This window comes from Ruditapes philippinarum, unplaced genomic scaffold (genome assembly GCF_026571515.1).
Source record: "Ruditapes philippinarum isolate M1 unplaced genomic scaffold, ASM2657151v2 ctg1589_1_1_1_1, whole genome shotgun sequence".
Lineage (NCBI taxonomy): Eukaryota > Metazoa > Mollusca > Bivalvia > Venerida > Veneridae > Ruditapes > Ruditapes philippinarum.
Window position 1 is genome coordinate 504432 of NW_026852705.1, and position 27146 is coordinate 531577.

Here is a 27146-nt window from a genome sequence, read left to right on the forward strand (position 1 = left end):
TTAACCAGAACATACATGTTTATTGCTATACAGACTTTAAACAAAACACTTTCAAACAGTAAGAATAAGAATGTTAATTATTTCAAACAGAATCTAAAATAATCTAACTCCTTCTGCACAACTTTGTATTTTGTTATGGCATGGTCAAATTGTTTGTACCAATAGGTTTCATATCATCCTGAGAGACATGACCTTTCTTATAGTATTCTTTGAGATATGCTCAAGATATCTCTAAAGAGTTGGCATATATAATATACATACTTGATCATATTTAAGAACAGCAAGGTTGCGTAGTGTCTCGGCTACTCTAGGATGGTGTGCTCCCAGACTCTCCTCATATATCTTCAATGCTCTAGTATATAATGGTTCTGCTTCATTATGCTTGTTCTAAAAATAACAATAACATTACACTGAAACATTTTTTTTATTTTCTGGCTTGGTCATATCAACACTCTTAAGATGACGATGGTGAAATTCTGTAGTTTAACTGCTAGATAAAGACATAACATGCCCACACAGATCATTGGCATGGATAAAGCTGGACATTTCGAGTTGAATCACCAAAGTTATGTAAAGAACGCTAGCTGGTGATATAATAAAAACATTCCTGATTTGATTTGAATTCCGCAGAATTCCATGAGGGTGGCATGATTCAAAGTAACAATCTGGCTATTAATTGAGACTCCTTTGAAACTTTTTAGGATCACAGTGATAAATGATGCCTCAACTCTTAGAGGTAACCCCTCAGCCACAAGGGGTGCAGACTTCAGAATGGTTCAAATAAGCTTTAAACCTACATCACAATCAAACTAAAACAAATATGTTTAAATTACCAGGACAGAATTGATCAAGATTAAAATTAAGCTGAATACACACCTGTTGTGAGTATAAAACAGCGAGGTTAACTAAAGCTGTATACATACCTGTTGTGAGTATAGAACAGCCAGGTTAACTAAAGCTGTGGCTACAGAAGGATGTTGAGGTCCGAATGACTTTTCTCTAATCTCAACAGCTTGTACATATAATGGTTCAGCCTTCTCAAATTTACCCTGTAAATATATCAGATATAAATGATATATATCACAAATTAATGATATATCACATATAAATAAATCAAATAAATGATATATCACATAAATATATCAAATAAATGATGTATCACAAATACATACATTTATTATATACTTATAAATGATATTGAGAAATATTGATGAAATAAAATGCGTATTTTTATTTTCCGTATTTTCACTGTATAAATTTATTTTTCACTGATATTTTTCCGTATTTTCACTGGTGTCTTGCCGAACTACTTTTTTCTAAATTCAGCTAATGAACTAAATTAAAAGGGAATTCTTCCTTATTTATAAGGTTAAAAAGGAAACAAGTATATAATAAACAGAAAATTCAAGTTTTTTCTATAAATACAAGATTTAGTTTCCTCTTGTGGTTTGAAAATTATCATATTTAACTCGTGGCTACTGCCACCCGTGAACTATTTATTTTCATACCACTCGATGAAAATAAATCATGTATTTATAGAAGAAACTTGAATATCCTCTATATGTATATACATTGTATATGATTAAAAAACAAATTCATGTGGTGCCTAGTTAAGTTTAACAATATATATTGTATTTTGATTAACATCACAAAATCCATGTGGGGGCTATTAAGATTTAACTATTGTGTTTTTTGACATACCAGTATTTCATTTATATTAGGAGTGTCATGTTTATAAAGAAGAGCTAAATGTTTGATCACAGATGCTGTACCATACCTGTTTTCTAAAAAGAAGAGCTAAATGTTTGATCACAGATGCTATACCATACCTGTTTTCTAAAAAGAAGAGCTAAATGTTTGATCACAGATGCTATACCATACCTGTTTTCTATAAAGAAGAGCTAAATGTTTGATCACAGATGCTATACCATACCTGTTTTCTATAAAGAAGAGCTAAATGTTTGATCACAGATGCTATACCATACCTGTTTTCTATAAAGAAGAGCTAAATGTTTGATCACAGATGCTATACCATACCTGTTTTCCATAAAGAAGAGCTAAATGTTTGATCACAGATGCTATACCATACCTGTTTTCTATAAAGAAGAGCTAAATGTTTGATCACAGATGCTATACAATACCTGTTTTCTATAAAGAAGAGCTAAATGTTTGATCACAGATGCTATACTTGGATGATCAGAGTTGAGATTCTTCATGCGTATTTTCAAAGTTCTTTCGTACAGAGGTTCTGCCTTGGAGTAAAGTTTTCTATCATTATACAAGGCGGCCAGGTTGTTAAGTGACTGGGAGAGATCCAGATGGTCGGGTCCTAACACGTTCTCTCTCATCTCGAGAGATCTTTTAAAGAATGATTCAGCATTGCTGAAAGATAAAATTTATTTGCAACTATCGCCAGTTTATTTTATTAGTTAAAAAGTTGTTTATACTGCAAATAAGCATTTATATATGGCCATATAGCCTGTCAGGAATATTTATAACAAATTTATAATCATACTGAAAACAGTAAGATTCTTCATGAATTGACAGCAGCTGTGTATAATGAGCCGCGCCATGACAAAACCAACATAGTGCGTTTGCAACCAGCATGGATCCAGACCAGCTGCGCGTCCGCACAGTCTGTTCAGGATCCATGCTGTTCGCTATCAGTTTTGCTACTTGTAATAGGGTTGGTAAGCGAAAAAAAGCATGGATCCTGATCAGACTGCGCGGATGCGCAGGCTGGTCTGGATCCATGCTGGTCGCAAACGCATTATGTTGGTTTTGTCGTGACGCGGCTCATATAAATGTCAAGATAAAAGCAACATTACAAACAGGCAGTATTATAATTGTACATATTTTGCTTGTATGACACTTGCATAACTATGACACAATAAGGAGGTAACCATGAAAGATTACTAGTAATGTTTGTAAATTTCTAATAAAACTAAAGATACACACATAGAACCATTGCTTACCTTAATAAACATAGAAGTTGAATAGATGCATGGAGACGTTAAATTTTGTTTGCATAAAAATACTTCATGACTTTGTGCTTTCTTTTTTCTGAAACTTTCCAAATATATGACCAGAAGCAAGGATCATTCTAGGGGGCGATTTCCGCGATTTCTCGCAAAAAAATCACCAAAATCTCAGAGAAATTTGTGAAATGAGAGAAAATCTCGCATGGCAATTTGAGCCGGAAAATGTCTAATCCCAATCAAAAGAATGCTAAAGTTACACAAAAATATGATGAAAAATTCACGATTCCCATCAAGAATTTAATTTCAAATTGTTTATTAATGAAATCGGTGTAAAAAAAAAATCCAAAAAGTAGTCCAACACTTTGAATTATTTAGCCTAAAATAATTGCTGATCGGAGACCGCAAATTCACCGTACGGTATGATGGCTAACCTTTATCTTTCTGTAAGTCGAGAATTTACATAAAACACTTTTAATTTATTTTAATAAAAATTGTTAGACACAGACTAACATAAAAATGGACATGTAAAAAACAAATACCGGTGAAATTTGTCTTCTAAATACATCAACCACGGTAAATTTTGCCGTAAAGAACAAATTAAAAAAATTTGTTTCACGATTCCTGATGAAGTAGCCGATAATAAAATTAATATTCTTTTATTGAACAAAAATATTAAATTTGATATTATTGCAATCAGCAACAGCTAGAATTGTGAATGTTTCAGCAGAAAACAGACAAATATTTATTTGTCACATATTTTCGCGATGTCGTGATTAAAAAAAAATACTAAAAGGAAGCTGAGTGTTATTTAAAGGTGTTTTATAACACTAAAATGATGTTTATGAATAAAAATGACTTTAGGTATACATTGTTTATATTTGTGGATATGGAGATATTTGTCATTATGTGTTCAGGTCACATATTCAATGAATATTTTTTTAAAGGAGGGAGGTGTGTGAAGAGAATCATAAAGAAAACAAAATGTAAGGTTATAAAAAATATTCTTCAAATCTCAACAATCACTTCTGTACAGTACAGTGTTGTCCATTAGGAACATTGGCTGCAAATAATAGTTGTAGTAGATATCCATGTATAATTCTTTTATATTTCAGAATAAAAGTGTTATATTTATTTTTCACAGCTAGAATTTTATTATGTTTAAAAATTCACAAAAGAAAAGGCATAGGATGTGTTAAAAAAGTGAAAACAAAAATCGCTGTAATAAACAGAGCTACATCTTCTTATATCCTCATTAGATAAACAATGTTTATATGTACAGTGATTTTAAAAGTTAGAAATTTCTATATTTTCAACCTCGCCCATCATGAAAATTAAATCTCTCAAGAAAATCTAATTTCTCTCATTAAAATTTCTCAAATGAGAGAAAATCTCTCACTAAAAATCCTGACCAGAATGATCCCTGCAGAAGTAACCCTCTGACAGCTGTCAGCCACTGATTCCGCCCATGTGGCCAGTGCAGACCAAGATCAGCCAGCACAGCCATGCCTTTTGATCATGGTCTGCACTGTTTGCTATTCAGTTAGCACATATTTTGAAATCTCCCCTTAAAATGATGAATGGTTTTGTCTAGTTTGAAATTCCATTTTACGGATTAAGCATGGTGATGACTAAATGAAAATGACATAACTATAAAGATTTTAAAGATTTTAAGAATGTTTTGCCAATTATAGCACTCTTACCATTCATACAATGGAAAACTTACTCAAAATCATTCTGTAAATAATGCAGTACACCTATTTCATTCAATGTTCTGGCCAGGTCAGCCGAGTCTGAGCCCATACACAGACCCTCCAGCTGTAGAGTCCGCTTACGCAAAGGTTCCATTCCCTGAGCTCTTGGCTTAAAAGAAAGAAAAAAAAAACAATAGAAAATAATAACATGTATATTTAGTCATCATCCTGTACTTCAATTGTATAATAAGGCCTCTGTAATGGAGTTTTAATAAGAAACTGTTTGTTGTTAAAATAACTGGATTTTCAATTGAAAGAAAGGAAATCATTCAACTTTACAGTATTGGTTGTTTAAACCAGTATTTTGACAATAAAATTTCTTAAACAAATTGCATGTAATTATATAAGTTTAAATTAATATGACAATTTTATCACACATTTGATTAATTTATTAGATTTGTATAGCAAAATTTTGTGATCAATCAACAAGAATCGGTCACATTTATAATAAAAAATTATCAGATTTATTCTTCAATATTTCATAATCAACAACAAAACTGGCATGATTTTTATGATGTAATAAATCTAAAGTACATTGATACTTACTGTAATAATAGTTGGTATTTTATCCTTGTAAAGCAGCAATAAATATACAATTATACACAAGTTAACCATGTAAAAATTATTGCAGAAAATTATTTATATTCTCTATTAAAATAGTATTTATTTCTGCAGCTTTTTTAAAACATTTGGTCAATTATGTATTCTGTTTTCTGAAATTTCTTGAATCACCTGTCAAAAGTTGCTTAATGAGCTAAAATCAATTATCAAAATTAACTTCTTTTATTTTTGTAACCCGATACCGAATCTATTACAGAATTAAGAAGGTTGTACTACGTATAGGGGAGGGGATTGAAGTATTTGCCTCTTAACTGTGAGATCATGGGTTCAAGCTCTTCTTGGGTCATGATTATGTCCTATATAACCATAGCGCTGGTTCATTTCAGGAAAGCACATTTCAATAGTGGTTCATATTAGATACTGGCTTGGTGGTTGTGTTGGTAGTTTTCACTTCAGATCACTGCAGTAAACCACATTGAAATTACCAGAGCACAGTTCAGCCACCACACTGTTTCTAGGCAGGCTGTCATGCCATCAAGCAGTTCACTTTGGCAAGGAACTGATATTTTTTTTACAAAGCAGAGCAGAGGTACAGTGCAAATGATTGCAGAAAGGATTGTATGACTAATCACAACGAAAATGACCTGCACTGTCCGGAAATCGAACCTGGATTGCAAGATTCACAGTCTAGGGCCCTACCTATTGAGCTAACCGAACAGTGCCAAGCTACAGGCTTTTTTCTTAATTACGCATAGGTAAATGACTATATAAACTTACATACAAATAAAAACTTACTGTGGCTGATCTAGGTGTTCTGGTACCTCTTCTTATTGACATAGCTTTCTTTCTGAGAGGATCTGCCTGGTCATGCCTATACCATACATATATATGTTCAAGTTTAATGTATAAATTATTATTTCTTTCATAGATTACTAAGTGTTGCTTTTTTCCATACAAAATGTTAAACTTTATTTTACACACTCCTGTTATTAAGTAATGCATTTATACAATTAACTATTCAACTTTAAAAAAGTAATAAATGATAGATAAGAAGTTCCAACTAAAAGCCCTATAGTTTTGTTCAACCTGCCTTGCTTACAGAAAGGTAGTCTATTATTTTGACTGCGGGATCGATCAATTTTAAAATATATTAGATGGTGGTCTTTACCTCTTGAACAGTTAGAAGTGTGACCATCATTTATATAATAAGAAACCCTTATGCACAATTTGTTGGACTAACAGAAAAGCTATTGGTTATTACACTATGGTATTTCCTAATGTAAGAACAAAATATTTATTTCTGTCAGTACATATGAAATGCTGCAGTTTAACTTTCACACAGTATCCTTAAGACATAAAATTTCACTCTACATTCACTCCAGAAGTCAAAAAAGTTTAAATGTTGTTGGATGTAAAGTCACATCTCCCCTGTAAATGTTATATAGCTGACTTTCCTGCTTTACTAGTGTTGGGAAGGAAGACCTTGAATGCCTCTTTATGCATTATTTCAGGCACAGCAGACCCCTGAGTAGGGACAGAGAATATAAACAGATGATACAACATGCAATGAAAATGGCACATACTTGTCCTGTTTCTGGTACAGTATAGCAAGAGCGTCTAGTTCCTTAGCAACCATAACATGTTCACTAGTGAAAGCGTTCTGGTATATTTCCAACGCCTGCTTGAATAGAGCTTCCGCAGTGGGGTATTTGTTCCAGTGGGCGTGTAGGTTGGCAAGTTGATGTAAAGAATGAGCTACTATTGGATGATCTGGATCTAGGGCCGTCTCTCGTACCTCTAACGCCCTCTGTAGTGCTGAAAGAGCCTGTAAACAGGATTAAAATAATACAGTGACAGAAATTTAAAATCTTAAATTGTTTCTATGTTTAATTTGTATGTAATCAAATTACAAGAAGAGGAAATAAGTTATAAAGTAGAGGATGTATGCAACAGAGCATAATAAAGTGACATTAATTTAGCTGATCACAGTTGACAAACGCTTTCCTAAAATTAACATCAAAAAGGCAAACTTACCTGATTGAGTTGACCAAGGTCCTTGAGAAATTTTCCTAGTGTTTCATACAAGTCTGCAATATCTGGTAGAGTTACCTGCCCATTATATTGACTTACAGCTGTAAAAATGGAGAAAAATATCAACTTCCACATTGTAATTAAACAAAAAGTAAGTTTAACCAGGTCATATATACAAGTATATGGTTGTTTGCATATTATATAACCCCGGCTGTAAGGGGAGGGTTATATTGCCAATATATGGTCATATAATCTGTCAATAATCTATATAACAAATTTATAGCACAGTAAACTTCCTTTATTTGATAAAAAAAAAACCAACTTTACTTCATAAATTAACAGCAGCAGTGTAACTATATAGTTTATACAAATATCATAATTATCCAATGAAAATCAACATTACAAATGCTCAGTATTATAAATATTAAATTAAGCTCGGGAAATGTTAACAAACAAACTTACAGTCCTCCATATGTTTTGTGGCAGAGAGATACGCTTTTGCCATGTTGGCTTTGTCTTCACCCATATAACTCCAGTAGTGTAATAATTCTCTTAATCTTCCCCTACAAAACACACATGTTAAACCAAATACAAAATACGTTAAAGGAACTTTCAAAAATAATGCAAGTATGGAATAATTTATACTTCTATATTAAACAATCTTTGTTCATATAAATTATGCTTTTAAAAGAGATATGAAAAACATATTTACTTGACGCACAATTTAAACATGTGTCTGTCAATATTAATGCTTGTTGTTTATATATTTTTATGTGTGTACATATTTCTGATTTTCTTTATCTAGTTTAATTGAAGGCCATATTGTAAATAAGATATGTATTTCTTTATAAGTTACCTTCGTGAAATAAAGTGTTTATTATTATTATAATTACGCATGAATATATAAAACATTTTATCATTCAAACCCTCTTGTTTTGTTATTTTAAATCAAGCCTTTAATTTTCTGTAGAATAGTATAGAATAATTTTCATTTTCCTATCATGGGCTTTTCAGGCATAGCAATTACAATATAAAATGGATGAGAAGTATTTTCTGAAACAGAGTTCTTGTTTAAGAAATAGATAATGTTTTTATAACTTTATCTATATAATTTTTACATTGAAGATAAAGATACAATTACATGGAGTGATTTTTCTCTCTTAATTTTAAAAGATGCCTTTTAAAAACTCTTGATTTTGAGAAAATTACCACTAAAATAACTAATCTGGGAAATAAAAAAAACTGGTATTAGTTCAGATTATTGTGAAAACTGCATGATTTTAAAGAAAATTTCAATTTGGAAGAGGCCTTTTACTGGCCCCTGTTATATAAGGTGAAAAATCATTTGAGCCGTGTCATGACAAAACCAACATAATGGGTTTGCGACCAGCATGGATCCAGACCAGCCTGCGCATCCGCGCAGTCTGATCAGGATCCATGCTGTTCGCTTAAAAACTCTATAACTAGTATAGAAACTGATAGCAAACAGCATGGATCCTGATCAGACTGCGCGGATGCGCAGGCTGGTCTGGATCCATGCTGGTCGCAAACCCATTATGTTGGTGGTTTTGTCATGACACGGCTCATTTTATTTTCACCTGGATACATTACCTTGCACAGATTTTCTGGAACACAAACATGTCTAATATACAAGATTTCAAATCTTCTTTTTCTCCCTCCTGACACAGTAACCATGGTAACTCTTCTGACACACGACAACTTGCCTTCGTACCACTGTAATGTTATATAAATTACTTTTTTATACTGATTACAATCAATAAAGTTTAAACTGTAATTAGAGGTAAAGACCAGAAAACATATACTGCACATTTTATGTACTGCAAAGAAAGTTTAAAGCTTTTTTATCAGTATGGGCATACTGTCTGGTAAGGTTTTTTTTTAAAGGTTTTGCAAGCAACATTTTGCAAAAAAAAAAGAAAACTGCTAAAATATTTCATGTTTTCACCAATTTAAATGAAAAACTGCTCCCTTATTCTTCTGGCAGACAGGGACAGATGCCAATCACGTTAGATGACCACAGAGAAGAAGCCTGTTAAGTTTCAATCCATTCCTTTCAGCAGTTATGGAGATACCAGCTTACACGCAAAAATGTAACCAAGAATATCGAAAAGTCGAAACAGGGGCATAAATATGCAAGAAAACAAACCAGAGATATGGGACTTGTGCCAATCATGTAAGATAATCACAGAGAACATGTGTATGAAGTTTCAATCCATTCCCTTTAGTAGTTATGGAGATACCAGCTTAATACACATAAACAAGAGGGCCCTGAGGTCGTTCACCTGTATATAGGCCTCCGCCCCCCCCCTAGGGCCAATTTTAACCCAAGGGCTTTTATTTGAACAAACTTGGTAGACACCAATAAGATGTTTCATGCTAAATATCTAAGCTCTAGCTCATTGGGTTTTTTCAAAGAAGATTTTTTAAGTTTTTACTATACACATATAGTAAAAACAATGACACCCCTGGGGCGGGGCCAGTTTTGACCCCAGGGCTTTTATTTGAACAAACTTTGTAGACACTCACTAAAAGATGTTTCATGCTTAACATCTAAACTCTAGCTATTTGGGTTTTTTCAAAGAAGATTTTTTAAGTTTTTGCTATACACAAATAAGGAAAATCAATGATCCCCGGGCGGGTCCAATTTTGACCCCAGGGCTTTTATTTGAACAAACTTTGTAGACACTCACTAGAAGATGTTTCATGCTAAATATCTAAACTCTAGCTCTTTGGGTTTTTTCAAAGAAGATTTTTTTAAAGTTTTTGCTATACACATATAAAGAAAATCAATGACCCCCGGGCGGGGCCAATTTTGACCCCAGGGCTTTTATTTGAACAAACTTGGTAGACACCCATTAGAACATGTTTCATGCTAAATATCTAAGCTCTAGCTCTTTGTGTTCTTTAAAAGAAGATTTTTTAAGTTTTTACTATATATATAGGGTCAAAATCAATGACCCCCTGGGGCGGGGCCAATTTTGACCCCAGGGCTTTTATTTGAACAAACTTGATAGACACTCAGTAGAAGATGTTTAATGCCAAATATCTTAGCTCTAGCTCTTTGGGTTCTTCAAAAGAAGATATTTAAAGTTTTTTCTTTCGGTTGCCGTTCTGCATGGAATTAAATTCTTTGAACAATTTTTAAAGGTGACCACCAAAGGAACATTCATGTGAAGTAGTGGATGAAATTGGCTTAGTGGTTTATGAGGAGATGTCATTTAAAGTAAAAGTTTACGGACGGACAATGGACGGACAAACGACGGACGGACAACGGACGGATGAAAAGAGATCACAAAAGCTCACCCTGTCACTTTGTGACAGGCGAGCTAAAAACTTAACCACAGGGATGCAGATGCCAACAAGCAAATTCGTTGAATTTATTTCCCCCGCCGAGTACTGGTTATTACTAACACAACAACTGAAGACATAAGGCTTTATTTATATATTTATCATGGCATAAACAGTAATATTCTTTGAACTTGATAATTATTTAGGGCAATAACAGAGCCATAACTCTGTGTTAAATAGTAATATCTGGAAATGCCAATGAGATGTATGCATACTGCATAACTAATCAAGGGCCATGAATATGAGTTATAAAAATCTGACCGGAACAAGGCGACTATTATAATGCACATCTCCCCTTCGTATCCCATAAAGTTTCATTGAATTCCAGCCAGTAGTTACAGAGAAGTAGCACGGAAACGATTATTGCTCTTGTTGTATACTGCATAAGTTATCAAGGGCCATAACTCAAAGTTAAAATGTCTGACCTGAACAAGGCAATGATATGCTCATCTCTTGGTATTGGAGGTTCCAATAAAGTTTCATTGAATTCCAGCCAGTAGTTGCAGAGATGTAGCGCAGAAACAAATATTTTTCTATATGCATACTGCATAACTAATCAAGGGCCATAACTCTGAATTAAAATGTCTGACCCCAACAAGGCAATGATATGCGCATCTTCTCTTGGTATTGAAGGTTCCCATAAAGTTTTGTTGAATTCCAACCAGTAGTTGCAGAGAAGTAGCCCGGAAACAATTTTTGCTCTATATGCATACTGCATAACTAATCAAGGGCCATAACTCTGAGTTAAAGTGTCGGACCGGAACAAGCCGACGATATGCGCATCCCCTCTTGATATTGAAAGTTCCCATAAAGTTTGTTGAATTCCAGCCAGTAGTTGCAGTAAAGTAGCGCGGAAACAATTTTTACTCCATATGCATACTGCATAACTAATCAAGGGCCATAACTCTGATTTAAAGTGTCGGACCGGAACAAGCCGACGATATACGCATCTCCTCTTGATATTGATGATTCCCATAAAGTTTCGTTGCATTCCAGCCAGTAGTTGCAGAGAACTACCTGGAAACGAAATTCGGACGGACGGATGGACGAACGGAAGGTCAGACGGACAACGCCAAAACTATATCTCCCTCCCGATTCCAACGGCGGGGGATAACAAATGGGTGACTCCATTAGCTCTAGTATTCTTCGAATAGTCAAGCTAAAAACTGTCTGAGTTTGTGGTTGAAAGTAAACAAAGTTCATATGGTATGGCAACAATGTATAAGACAGAGTATTTTCCAAGTATTCAGAAAAACTTTCTGAATTTGTGTGTTTTTTTTTTTTAGAGACAGCAAAGTTCAGGTTGTGGTGGTGTTGGTAGTTTACACTCTGGATCAGTAAGCCACATTGAATTTACCAGAGCACAGTTCATCCACCACATCATTCCTGGGCATTCTGCCAAACAGTTTACCAGTACTAGTTGCCTTCACTTTCATAAGGAACTGATTACTTTTGTAAATGCCAGAGCATAGGTACAGTGTGAATGACCGTAGTAAAGATTTTATAATCAATCACACAAAGAGACCTGCGCTGTCCGGGAATCGAACCCGTTGAGCTAACTGGACGGCCTAAACAATATGGCAACAATATATACTATACCTCATTTGTGACTGGAAATGTTGGATGAGATCTTGCCTTATTTGTGAGATCACTTTCTGTTCATCTTTACCAAAACAGAAATCATGTACAGCTTTTATAACCTGTGATTAAAGAAAACTTTTATTTATGTCAAACAAGTTTAAGAAAGTGTAATAAGGCAAGTCTGCAGCATTTCTCTTATAAAATAAATGTAAGTCATGACATGAATAAAGATCCTTTTTATCATATGATGATGAAATGTAAGTCAATAAATGCTGTAAAACAACAAAATCACTATTTGATAGGTTGATCTTACATAAAACTTTAAATTTTGTAAGACACAAAGACACATATTATGGCTCTTTTATGCTTAAAAGGAATAACATTATGATATTCAATTATTTTCATATGTTGCCCTTTACCTGTTCATGAGCAAACATGAGTAGTCCCCCTTGGTACTTCAGCACAAGATGTTCATGCATCAAATAACAGAAAGGTGCCAGGAAACTCCATGTCAAACCAGGCACCAACTCCAATAACTCATTCTCACTGAGACCACCTCGGCTAACATACAGATATCTTAACACCTGTAAATAGATACCAGATATTACATTTTATCACATACCTGTGCCACTTTTGAGACTCAGTAAAAATGGTATTGCACGGCCATGCATATATTTTGATGTGACGTCAAATATAGACATTATATCTACATACAAATCTGACAATATAACCATTAAATCTACAATATAGACATGAAATCTACGTACATTTTTGACAATATATACATTAAATCTATGTACATTTCTGACATTATATACATACATTTACATAGTCTTTTTACATTTCTGGCAATATAAACATGAAATCTACATAACATTTCTGGCAATACAATGTATAGGCATTAAATCCACAAGCATTACTCACAATAAAGACATAAAAATTTACATACATTTCTGACAATAAAGCATAAAAGCTAAATACAAGACATTAAATCTTCATTCATTATTGACAAAGTAGACATTAAATCTACATACATTTCTGACAATATAGACATTAAATCTACGTACATTTCTGACAATATAGACATTAAATCTACATTCCTTATTGACAAAATAGACATTAAATCTACATACATTTCTGGTAAATCCTCGTGTTTCCTGGCTCTCAAGGTCAGTTTTGACCAGTTCTAACACCTTTATATACAGTCCTACACAATCAGACGATGTGAGCAAGGCATCTAGATGCTTCGTTACTTTTGATTCATTCTTTGAACAACTAGAATAAAGATAATAGTAATGTAAATAAATCTAAAACTGTATCTCTCCGCAGGCGAAGAAAACACTGTTTTAAAGACATGAATGTTCAGAAGATATACAAGTAGTTACAACCTAATAAATTATCAAATAAACGCATGCACAATGCAGGTATAGCATCTGTTTGTTTCATACAGAGTATAGCTGAATTTTCTGTTTATATCACAACAGTTCATTCAGATTCCCCTGACTTTATCACATAATTTTGGTCATATTATGGCTATTGATTCACCAAACCATCAGTCCTGGATTACTCCAAGATCAATTGTCTTGAAGAATTGATGCCTCCCCCAAGGATCCAACCAGCAAACCTCCCCTTCCGCCTCCCCCTCATGAAACTAACTATTGAGCTTAGCAAGCAGATTTCACTTCAAGTAACCTCAATCTTTACCTAATGTATTAAATCAACTTCTTCTTTTAAAGTTTCAGCAACATAGTTGCTCATTTATTTTCCCCGTCATTGTGGAAAGTGGAGTCAGGGAACCATCCACCACTTCCACTCACAATATCATACATATATCACAATAAAGGAACATACAAAGTTATGTTATAAAATAATAGTGTTTTTAACATATCATATCAAATCAACTTGCTCATTTATCAATAGGGATTAAAACAGTCATCATTTATAGGGACAATTTTCAGAATATTTACTGACTGAATACCAAGCTGTGAAGATCATGACCAGTTGGCATTGATGTGCTGATATTGGTCTGCATGGGTAAAATGTCACATGGGTAAAATGTCACACCGGTAAACTGTCACACAGGTAAACTGTCACATGGGTAAAGTGTCACACGGGTAAAATGTTACATGGGTAAAATGTCATATGGGTAAAATGTCACACCGGTAAACTGTCACACAGGTAAACTGTCACATGGGTAAAGTGTCACACGAGTAAAATGTCACATGGGTAAAATGTCATTTGGGTAAAATGTCATATGGGTAAAATGTCACACAGGTAAACTGTCACATGGGTAAAGTGTCACACAAGTAAAATGTCACATGGGTAAAATGTCATATGGGTAAAATGTCACACCAGTAAACTGTCACACAGGTAAACTGTCACATGGGTAAAGTGTCACACGAGTAAAATGTCACCTGGGTCAAATGTCACACCGGTAAACTGTCACACAGGTAAACTGTCACATGGGTACAGAGTCACACGGGTAAAATGTCACATGGGTAAAATGTCACACCGGTAAACTGTCACATGGGTACAGAGTCACACGGGTAAAATGTCACATGGGTAAAATGTCACACAGGTAAAATGTCACATGGGTAAAATGTCAAACGGGTAAAATGTCACATGAGTAAAATGTCACATGGGTAAAATGTCACACAGGTAAAATGCCACACGGGTAAAATGTCAAACGGGTAAAATGTCACACGGGTAAAATGTCACATGGGTAAAATGTCACACACGTAAAATATCACATGGGTAAAATATCACATGGGTAGAATGTCACATGGGTAAAATCTCACATGGGTAAAATATCACATAGGTAAAATGTCACATGGGTAAAATGTTGCACAAGAAAAATGTCAAAAGGGTAAAGTGTCACAAGGGTAAAATGTCACATGGGTAAAATGTCACATGGGTAATATGTCACATGGGTAAAATCAGTTGTTTCTAGAAAGCTACAAGTCAGACATTTAAGCAATATGTGTCAGATAATATACATTTATAAAACAACAATCTTACTCTGCAGTATGTCTAGAGAGCACCATGACATATAGAGGTATACAGGTTGGGTTGTTTCTACAATGTGTGAGTACTTTAGTCTCATCCTCATTGTTCAACGAGGCACCGAGGGTGACAAGTTCTGCTCTCAACAATTCCTTCACATTCTTGTTGCTGAGGGGTTCAACTTGAAGTGTTGGCCACGATCTGTAATGTAAAATAAACTTTATGACTATGTCAGGGATCTATCTACCAAAAAAGTTTCATGTTGATATCTCATATAGTTTTAGAGTTATGTCCTGGGCAAGATTTTTCTAAGATAATTCAAAAACTGTGCAAAATAAAGTTATAGTTCTTTGACACTGCACTCCCCCTCAATGCCCTCTACCACTGTGTGAAGTTTAAACAAATTATCTCCAACGGTTTTCAAGTTATGCTCCAGACAAGACAACAGATGGACAGACGGAAGTTTTAATGGGACAGTAACAATGTGCCTACTCTATTGTTCTCTCTATTGTTCTTTTTAGCCATGCAAAAGAAAATAGCCACATTAATGCATTACGGAATGAATGACATCAAAGAGGAAGAACAGTTACCTATTGTCTCTCTAGCCATATTATAACAGTCCCATGAGAGCTAGTAGACGGACAGACGGACAAGGCGGCGACTATAATGCTCTCCCTTCGGGAGCATAAAAAGCTATTTAAATAGAAAACCAACAGTAACTATACAATTGGTATTAAGTTACAAGATCAAAAAAAGCCTCAAACATGACAGTCTTGGAATGATCTTCTACAACTTACTGAATTAGCTCCCCTGTAACCTACAAACCTCCTTCAATATCAATGATCAGTTTTATATTAAGACATACATGTACTCACTCCCTATATCAGTATATTATAATATTATTTTAAAAAATATTATATCATATTAACCCTTTCACTGCCTATTATTTTTGGCGTATTTGCCATATGGACGGCTTTTGCCGATTCTATAATAATAATAATCATAATAAATATATAGATAATTATACCATCGACAATAATTATTATTATACTAGCAGATTTTCAAACATATATAATTATTATAATACTAATACATGTTGTGACAAATAATAATAATATTAATTATTAATATAGTAATTTCTTAGAAAACCTACATGTATATTATATTAAAGTGGCATTATGTTCATCCAAGTATAATTGTTCAGTGTACTGGAAAAAATCATACTTTAATTTTTGTCACAATTGTTTTCTATTCATTTTTTTGTTACACACACATAATGAATAATTTACACAACACATGGAAATTTCTATAAATGAGCCGCGTTACGACAAAACCAACATAGTGTGTTTACGACCAGCATGGATCCAGACCAGCCTGCACATCCGCGCAGTCTGATCAGGATCCATGCTGTTTGCTTACTAACTCTATAACAATTAGAGAAACTGATAGCGAACAACATGGATCCTTCTCTGAATGCAAGGATGCGCAGGCTTGTCTGGATCCATGCTGGTCGCAAACCCATTATGTTGGTTTTGTCGTGACAAGGCTCAAATATCTTTCGTAAGGTTATTGGTAACTTTCAATTTATAAAAAAAATGTAAGGCAGTTTTTTTATATTTGAGAAAATTTTTATAATTTATACAAATCATTTGTTGCTATCATTTATTGGTCAGTTCTCATTCTAAAAGTCAACCTTCTTAAATATATAGCTAATTCAGCCTAATTTGAGGACGAAAAATTAGCATAATATAAAGTTCACTTCAACAACTTATCATGAACCTTTTTCATTATTATTTCATAGTGTGAAGTATTAAATGAACATTGATCATGTCATATGTTTGTTTGTATTTAACAAGATGTTATTTTTAACGGGATACATTTACATAGCGATCGGTGCACCGGTGTAATGGTAAAATGTTGAATGGCCACCAATCTCATTAAAATCAAATCATCGTTTTCGCTCCGTTACTCTTTGCTACGTAGGGTAGTGAAGCGACAGTTAGGAGATGATTTTAATGAGATTGAATGGCCACCGAAGACTTTACTAAAGTTGATGTAATTTTTGCGTGCTGAAACATTTGCTAATTATTTTGATTCACAAGAATCACAAATATATCCACACTGCAAAATTAACAACTTATACACTGAAGCAAATATTGTTCCGCCAAAGAAAAAGAAAACAACACAAACAAACAAAAACTTAGAGGATAAAAACCCATAAAGATAAGATTCAAACCTCCAGGACTGAGGGCAGGTTTCTTCACTGGCTGATACAATAACTCTGGCATCTACAGGTAAAGGATCTAGCAACCATTTCAGGTGAGTCTCAGCTTGCTGTAATACATTTATAAAATCAATATTGAATGTGTGCAAGTCAATACTGAATTTATTGAACAAGTTGAATAAAATTATATTATGCGAGCCTCTGGCAAACATACTATTATTAAATTCAGTGAGTTCAATAAATTTAGTAATTAACCTACATTTGTACATGAATTTAATATTCTATTTATCACACACCAAAAATAAAAAAACTGGTTAAAGTTGCTTTTACACTACATTTGAGCCGCATCACGACAAAACCAACATAATGCATTTGCGACCAACATGGATCCAGACCAGCCTGCACATCCGCACAGTCTGATCAGGATCCATGCTGTTTGCTATCATATGCTCTACTTGTAAAAGGGTTGGTAAGCGAGCAGCATGGATCCTGATCAGGCTGGTCTGGATCTTTGCTGGTTGCAAACGCACTATATTGGTTTTGTCATGACGGGGCTCATTTGTATATCACAAATAACGTCACATCAAAATATATGCACAACCATGCAATACCATTTTTATGGAGTGCCAAAAGCCGCACAGGTATAGGATAAGTGTTTACATTAAATTTTATTATACTTTTCTTATACACACATATTTATTCTTATGAATACTTACATCAAAGAACAACAATAACTTTTGACTAACAAATAAAAATGTTCTTTATCTACTTCTTAATAATTTCTCATTTGTTTTGGTAATAAATTTGTAATTACATAAAGTTACTGTTACAAAGTTGCAAAGCCTTTTCGTAGTGGAGAAAGACAGCAGGTACTTATCCCTGAATTAATTTCCAGCTCTGTCATAGAAAAAGTCAATTTTTTTACATTAAGCTGGATAAGTTTTCATATCTTGCAGGATTCAGTTTTTTTTTCTAAATTGTTTGTTTGTTTGATTGGGTTTTACATCACATTGACATAGTATAGGTCATATCGCTATTGTTCAGCTTTACTGGTGGAGGAAGACCTCAGGTGCCCCTCCGTGCATTATTTCAGGCACAAAAGGGCACCAGAGTAGAACCACTGACATTTCGTAAGTTTTCTAAATAAAGCTCGCATTTGTCAAACTTACATGAAATCTATCTATAGAATCTAACACCAATATCACTCCACCATTAGTTCTTGATGAAATCTTCTCCAGCCATCTTGGGAACTCTTCTACAAGTCGAGTAGGGTCAAAGGTCAAGGATGGAGGTGAGGTCACATGTTGCATTAGCTAAGATAATAGTAAGAAATTTATATCACAAACACAATAGTTGGTATTTCTGCATAAATAAAGATGTCAAAGTTTTATCTCAGTCACTTATTTACAAAAAAAAATATAAATATATATATTTAAACTTATCTAACAGTACTATGCACAGAGGGTAATATCACTGTAATTTAAAATCAAATGTAAAGAAGTCATAAACAAATATATAGACCAAAATTTAGTAGTTAAATAAATAGAATTTGTAGATCTGGTATTTTATAAGTATTGTTCTCCCCTCCCATGTTTCATGCTTGTTATGTTGATATATTTAGTTCACAATCAAACCTGGGATGTAATTCTTCTTATCATTACAACAGGATCAGCTGACAGGGAGTTATCTGACCCTACAAAATGATGTAATACCACACTGCCTGGTGCTTTCTCTATTTGTAATTGTATCCTAAAATAGAAACAAATAGTAACAAATAGCCTAAAATTAGTATGAGTTTCTTAAAATAGTAACAAATATCCTAAAATAGTAACAATATCCTAAAATAGTGACAAGTATCCTAAAATAGAAACAAGTATCTGAAAATAGTAACAAGTAACCTAAACAAGTAACCTAAAAAAGAAACAAGTATCCTAAACTAGAAACAAGTATCCAAAAATAGTAACATGTAACCTAAAATAGAAACAAGTATCCTAAAATAGTAACAGGTAACCTAAAATAATAACAAGCATCCTAAAATAGTAACAAGTACCCTATCATAGATTTTTAATACAGATATCCTAAAATAATAACAAAAAGCCTAAAATTGTTTCTAATATCCTATATAAATAACAAATAACCTGACAATAGAAGCAAATCAATTTAAGTCTTAGTTTTAATACAAAACTGCTGACAGAACTTTATTTAACCCTAAGCCTGTTGTAGGCAGCATATTCTACCCATGTGATCACCAGTAAAGACCAATATCAGCCAGCACATGCATGGTCTGCACTGTTTGCTATTCAGTCAGTACATATTTTTAGAAATTTCCTCTAAAAATTATGGTTTTTTCCAGATTTGAAAAATGGACAAGTTCATTTAAAATATAAAGGGAGGTAAAGATTAATGAACATTGTACATACCATTTACATAGAAGAAGAGATCTCCCAGCTCCTGATGGACTTAATATCAGCAAGGGAGGTAATGGTCCAGCCGATAATACATGAGCATTTAATCTCTCATAGTGCTGAAAATAAACAATAAACCATGAGTAATTCAGTATCTCATTGTGCTGAAATAAATAATTAACCATGAGTAAGTCAGAAACACATAGTTCTGAAATAAACAATAAACCATGAGTAAGTCAATCTCTCATAGTGCTGAAATAAACAATAAACCATAAGTAAGTCAATCTCTCATAGTGCTGAAATAAACAATAAACCATGAGTAAGTCAATCTCTCATAGTGCTGAAATAAACAATAAACCATGAGTAATTCAATATCTCATAGTGCTGAAATAAACAATAAACCATGAGTAATTCAATCTCTCATAGTGCTGAAATAAACAATAAACCATGAGTAATTCAATCTCTCATAGTGCTGAAATAAACAATAAACCATGAGTAATTCAGTATCTCATAGTGCTGAAATAAACAATAAACCATGAGTAATTCAATCTCTCATAGTGCTGAAATAAACAATAAACCATGAGTAATTCAGTATCTCATAGTGCTGAAATAAACAATAAACCATGAGTAATTCAGTATCTAATAGTGCTGAAATAAAAATAAACCATGAGCATTCAATCTTTCATAGTGCTGAAATAAACAATAAACCATGAGTAATTCAATCTCTCATAGTGCTGAAATAAACCATGAGTAGTTTAATGTCATAGTGCTGAAATAAACAATAAACCATGAGTAATTCAGTCTCTCATAATCCTGAAAAAGACAATAAACCATTAGTAATTCAGTCTCTCATAGTGGTGATATAAACAATAAACCATAAATAATTCAGTATCTCATAGTGCTGAAATAAACAATTAACCAGGAATGGTCAAAATTGTTAAATGCAGAAGTAGGACACAGGTTTTACCCAAGGCCATAATTCATTTAACGATTGTAGGGATTAACTTTTCAGTGTTACATGCCAAACTATAAAGTTCAGGGACATGACGTTTAAATGAATATCAAAGATAAAAATGTTCACATTTTCAAAATAAAAGCTATGATATACCTTTTCAAAGTTGAGTTCGCAGCTTGACTTGACAGCATAGTTAAATGCCTCCATCTGTTCATAGTTATAATTAGCATCAAACACGCCATCCACCTTCATATCTGTTATATCACCTTCTCTAACCTCAAACTCATCATCTTCTGTCTTCTTGCTCTCCAAACCCAACTCCTGGAAATAGAAGAAAAGTCTTTATACCAAACTCTTGAAAATAGAAGAAAAGTCTTTATTTCAAACTCTGGAAAATAGAAGAAAAGTCTCTTAACCCAACTCTGTAAAATAGAAGAAAAGTTTTTATACAAAACTGGAAAAAAGAAGAAAAGGCTCTATACCAAACTCTGGAAAATAGAAGAAACGTCTTTATACTAAACTGCGGAAAATACAAGAAAAGTCTCTAATCTTAACTCCTGAAAAAAGAAGAAAAGTCTCTATTCCAAACTCCAGAAAATAGAAGAATAGACTCTAAACTTAGCTCCTGATAATAGAAGGGAAGTCTCCTAATCAAACTCTGGAAAATAGAGGAAAAGTCTCTAAAATCAAGTCATGAAAATAAAGGGAAAAAATATCTAATTTTGGAAAGTAAGATACATTCCTTCAACAAAGAAAATTAAGAAAACATTTACTTTGATCAAAAACACCCCAACCTTTTCCCACCCCCATTCCCCAAATTTTTTTCTAAGGTTGACTCCTAACATCAAAAGAAAAGCTGTAAAATAAACTTTTGAAAAAAAAGGAATTTCATCTAGACCAAACACTAGAAAATAAAGTAAACTCTTCAAATTTCAATGCAACACTTTTCAAGACAAATGATAATATGTTTCAGCTGAAATTTGACCTAACAACATGAAACTTTATAACCAAATTCCTGTACATTCACACAAAGTGATAATAAATGTTTGCTTTTTTAAGACATTCAAAACATAAATGATTTTTGTTAAGCCTTGCAAGTTGACAAAAAGTGACAAGTTTCTATTATTTTTCTTTTTTGTTTACATCTAACTTAATTCTTTTTTGTATACAGTACATCTAACTTAATTCTAAATATTTTTTTTCTGACTTCTAAATGTTTTTTTGGCACTGTTTCCATCAAATGAACTACAACAGGACTGGAAATACTTTTTGAAAATTTATGAACATGTACCATTTAATTTAGGTACTATTGGAAAATATACAGCAATTTTTCATTTCAAATAAAAAATGTTAATTTTTGTTAAATTTACAAAAAATAGTAAAGCATCAAAACTGACTATTTCAATGATTTTCTCAAGTTCCTTGTAAGCTAGCTCCGCCCCTTTGGTTGCCATTGGATACCCATCTATAATTTTGGCACTTCCACTGTCTCTAACCTGGTTCCGTAACTCACGCGCTTCAGAATTTGACTTTGACCTAAAAAATTAATAAATAATGATTGCGTCATTTTAACACTATTATCATTTTGTTGTTATTTGATACACCTTCATTTTGGTTTGTCATTGGGAAAAAAACAAACAAAAAAAACATCAATAGCATTATGATTTTATTCCCACTATAATAAATTAGATCCACACTCAATTTACGCTCATTTTACGGGAATCAAAAAGTTTGTATCAAATCATCATTGTACTTTGTGTTGCATTGTTTTCATTTTTAAAGTAACAAGAGGGCCATGATGGCCCTGAGGTCGCTCACCTGTATATAGGCCCCCCAACCCCCACCCCAAACGTTGCAGGGCCAATTTTACCCAATGGCTTTTATTTGCACAAACTCGGTAGACATCCATAAGAAGATGTTTCATGCTAAACATCTAAGCTCTAGCTCATTGGGCTTTTTGAAAGAAGATTTTTTTTTAAAGTTTTTACTATACACATATTAGTTAAAAACAATGACACCCTGGGGCCGGACCAGTTTTGACCCAAGGGCTTTTATTTGAACAAACTTTGTAGACACTTACTAGAAGATTTTCATGCTTAATATCTAAACTCTAGCTATTTGGGTTTTTTTCAAAGAAGATTTTAAGTTTTTGATTATTACACATATAAAGAAAATCAATGACCCCCGGGGCGGGGCCAATTTTGACCCCAGGTCTTTTATTTGAACAAACTTTGTAGACACTCACTAAAAGATGTTTCATGCTTAATATCTTAACTCTAGCTATTTGGGTTTTTTCATAGAACATTTTTTAAGTTTTTGCTATACACATATAAGGAAAATCAATGACCCCCAGGGCGGTGCCAATTTTGACCCCAGGGCTTTTATTTGAACAAACTTGGTAGACACCTATTAGAACATGTTTGATGCTAAATATTTTAGCCATAGCTCTTTGAGTTCTTTAAAAGAAGATTTTTTAAGTTTTTTACTATATGCATATAGGGAAAATCAATGATCCCCGGGGCGGGGCCAATTTTGACGCCAGGGCTTTTATTTGAACAAACTTGGTAGACACTTATTAGAAATGTTTCATGCTAAATATCTTAGCTTTAACTCTTTTGGTTCTTTAAAAGAAGATTTTTTAAGTTTTACTATATGCATATAGGGAAAATCAATGACCCCCTGGGGTGGGGCAAATTTGACCCAGGGCTTTTAATTTGAACAAACTTGGTAGACACCTATTAGAACATGTTTCATGGCTACAATATCTTAGCCATAGCTCTTTGAGTTCTTTAAAAGAAGATTTTTTAAGTTTTTACTATATGCATATTGGGAAAATCAATGACCCCCGGGGCGGGGCCAATTTTGACCCCAGGGCTTTTATTTGAACAAACTTGGTAGACACTCACTAGAAGATGTTTCATGCCAAATATCTAAGCTCTAGCTCTTATGGTTTTTTTAAAAGAAGATATTTAAAGTTTTTTCTTTCGGTTGCCATGGCAACCAGAGTTCTGCATGGAATTAAATTCTTTGAACAATTTTTAAAGGTGACCACCAAAGGAACATTCCTGTGAAGTTTGGATGAAATTGGCTTAGTGGTTTTTGAGGAGATGTCATTTTAAGTAAAAGTTTACGGACGGACGACGGACGCCGGACGGACGCCGGACGAAAAGCGATCACAAAAGCTCAGCCTGTCACTTTGTGACAGGTAAGCTAAAAAAAAACACATATCAAATCCTTATTGCACTAAATAGTTAGTGTACTTGAAGTAACAAAGTTACGTCAAAATGTCAGAAAATTGATTTTAAGAAACAAACTGTTGAGTAAAATACTGATCCTACTGGACTTATACTGCTACAAACTTATATAATATAATAACATATTATGGTATATTCTATAGTTCAAGAAACGTCATAGTTTATCATAACATATCATGGCAGGACATATCCCAAGTACTCTAAATATGACATTGCTTTGAAATATTTTAAGCTTATGACCATCATAAACTAAAACAAGCCCGTAGCATCTAATATATTGGAATAGTATCACATAAACCCAGATGTATGATGAAGCCATGTTATATAAAGAATAGCATTCAAGTGTAATTTTATAACATGCCAATATGACATCATTTATAATATACAAATACAAATGTAAAAATGCCCTTTATTGTTATTATGTAGATTATACATTAAGGATATACTATGCTCATCCTTTATTTATTGTTAATTTATTTAAATATATATGAAATTATTACTTAATATGTTTAATTTGAATAAAAGAATGAATAAACTATGTATTGGAAGCTAAATTCCCTATAACACGTCAAGCAGAACTGGCCCTTTCTTAAACAAGAGCTGTCCGTAAGACAGCGCGCTCGACTTTTTTATTGCTTGCCAATAAAAAAAGTTTTTGCAGTAAAAGGCAATACAAGAATCTCTGTATTTTTAAAGTGAACTAGTTGTTTGATACCCTTGAATATTACAGCAATGTTTATATGACATAATTTATGGTAAAGTGAACAAGTGGATAGGAATGAATTTTTTTAGATTTTTTAAGTTTTGTAGTGCTTGCCTATAATACAAAACATTGACAGTTAAGGGCCATAATTCAAATAAAATCTTTGACAGAATTACCTTCTCCTGGACATGTTTGGGAATCATGATTGTAAACAAGTATTCCAACTTTCAAATTAATATCTCAAACAGTTCAGTCAAAAAGTGGACTGGTACTAAAAAACTTAACCAAGATTCTAAGTCGATAAAAGGCCTTAATTTTTAAAACAAATCCTTGACAGAGTTACCTTCTCTTGCGTACAGATGGGGGTAATGATGTGAAATAGCATTAAAAGTTTCAAAGCAATATCTCAAAGGGTTAAGGCAATAAGTGGATTTTACCCATATTCAATGTATTTTCTAAGTCAAAAAGGGGCATAATTCTGTCAAAAAACCTTGACAGAGTTATGTCCTCTTGTCTGTTGATGAAGGTCGTGATGGTAAACAAGTATGGTCAGTTTCAAAGCAATACCTCCAATGGTTTTGAAATAAAGTGAGGTGGTACAAAAAACTTAACCAAGCTCAATACACTTTCTAAGTCAAAAAAGGGCCATAATTCTGTCAAAAACCTTGACAGAGTTATGTACTCTTGTCTGTAGATGGAGGTTATGATGGTGAACAAGTATGGTAAGTTTCAAAGCCATACTTGTAATACTTCTGAAATAAAGTGGGGTGGTACGAAAAACTTAACCAAGGTGTGACGCCAACGCCGACGCCGGGGCGAGTAGGATAGCTCCCCTTTTCATAGAAAAGTCGAGCTAAAAAACTGCCAGTTTTTTTTTCAATGACACTATAAATTCATATTGTGACCACCTATAGTTTGTAGAATTTGAAACATAACATATTTACTTAAAATAAAGTCAAAACATGATTATTTTATATTTACAAAGAGACTGCATTGCAGTTATCAATATTTTCCAATATCAAATTTGAGCATAGTGTATCTTTAAGGTTATATAAATTTCATATAACTTACCCTTTTATTTCTCTAAAACAGAAAATGGCTGTTTTATTTCCAGGGTGATCTAAATGTCCACATTTATATTCTAAAGCTGTAAATCTGAAAAAAAAAAATTCATTAATTAATGTTGATTTTAAACTAGATGTTTAAACAAATGCAAATAATACATCCATTGGGGATGTAAACGAAAATTGAATACATTTTTGTACATTATACTTATATTGTTTATAATTATAAATCCCCTGTTTAACACTAGTTTTTTTTTTTTTTTTTTTTAAAAGTTTACTTTTTTTGCTGGGTTTAAAAAAAAACACATTTACACTATCATGGTCATATGGCAACATTAAACTTTAATTCAGTGTTGATGCCATCATTTGGTGCCCTTTTAGTACAATATTCAAGTTACAAGCCATCAGCTTAGCAGAAGCTGCACATTCCGTAAGCTAGCACTCTACTGGGAAGACCTCAACCGTAACTCTGGAATAACTTCCATAGGACACTATTATAGACTATTTTGAGTGTTGCTCAGCCTTTATATTGAATATCAAAATAATAATAATAATAATAATAATAATGTTAATACATGTTACACAAATTTTACATTTAATGTTGATAGCTGCCTGAATAAACACATCTGCAGACGTTTCAAGTTTCAAAATTTCTCCATTTTTATGTTTTCATGTTGAATTCTGCTTAAGCAGGTGCTAGGGGACCTTAACGGTAGCTTGCAATTAACACTAAGATCCATGAACAGGCTCAATCAAACTGAGACTGCCACATTTTAAATTTTGGCATTTTGCATGATCTTTAGTTTCTCTCTACATCATTTGTTGGAATCTGAATTGAAGATCGTTTCTACTGAACCAAATAATTGGACAAAGACCTTTACAACAACTTTAATATTGACTACAAACTGTGGCTAATGTAACAAGAACCGGTTGAACCGGGTGATGCTCCCTGAATAGGTTTTGGACACAGGAAAGTATACCTTATGTAGTGTCAGAGTTATGTCACAGACAAAGTTACAAAGTGTAATTATGAACAAAGGGCAATAACTCCAAAATTAAGCAAGGCAGAGTTAAGTTCTTTTGCACTGCACAAATCTACCCAATGAGATTTATCTACCTACAAAGTCTGATGTTGATATCTCTTATAATTATAGAGTAATGTCCATGACAATATTCAAAGTGTAAAATTGAACAAAGGGCAATAACTCCAATATAAGGCAAGACAGAGTTATATAGAAAATACATGGTTGATGTCGAGAAGGAG

General features: G+C 33.2%; 1 protein-coding gene across 1 annotated transcript in view; it reads right to left on the minus strand.

Annotated features, from left to right (window-relative positions):
* LOC132721987 (nephrocystin-3-like) overlaps window positions 1-27146 on the minus strand; it is a 42507-nt gene that overhangs the window by 2032 nt on the left and 13329 nt on the right. Inside the window, exons 9-28 of the mRNA XM_060706383.1 lie at window positions 25890-25973; window positions 22259-22397; window positions 21015-21182; window positions 19922-20025; window positions 19136-19250; window positions 18671-18814; window positions 17514-17611; window positions 15293-15478; window positions 13408-13549; window positions 12694-12858; window positions 12293-12393; window positions 8936-9058; window positions 7787-7887; window positions 7328-7425; window positions 6877-7118; window positions 6089-6164; window positions 4705-4841; window positions 2142-2382; window positions 924-1049; window positions 262-387 (exon numbers count right to left, since the gene is read on the minus strand). Coding sequence (XP_060562366.1) covers window positions 262-387; window positions 924-1049; window positions 2142-2382; window positions 4705-4841; window positions 6089-6164; window positions 6877-7118; window positions 7328-7425; window positions 7787-7887; window positions 8936-9058; window positions 12293-12393; window positions 12694-12858; window positions 13408-13549; window positions 15293-15478; window positions 17514-17611; window positions 18671-18814; window positions 19136-19250; window positions 19922-20025; window positions 21015-21182; window positions 22259-22397; window positions 25890-25973 — 2716 coding nt within the window. The remainder of the gene's footprint in view (window positions 1-261; window positions 388-923; window positions 1050-2141; window positions 2383-4704; window positions 4842-6088; window positions 6165-6876; window positions 7119-7327; window positions 7426-7786; window positions 7888-8935; window positions 9059-12292; window positions 12394-12693; window positions 12859-13407; window positions 13550-15292; window positions 15479-17513; window positions 17612-18670; window positions 18815-19135; window positions 19251-19921; window positions 20026-21014; window positions 21183-22258; window positions 22398-25889; window positions 25974-27146) is intronic.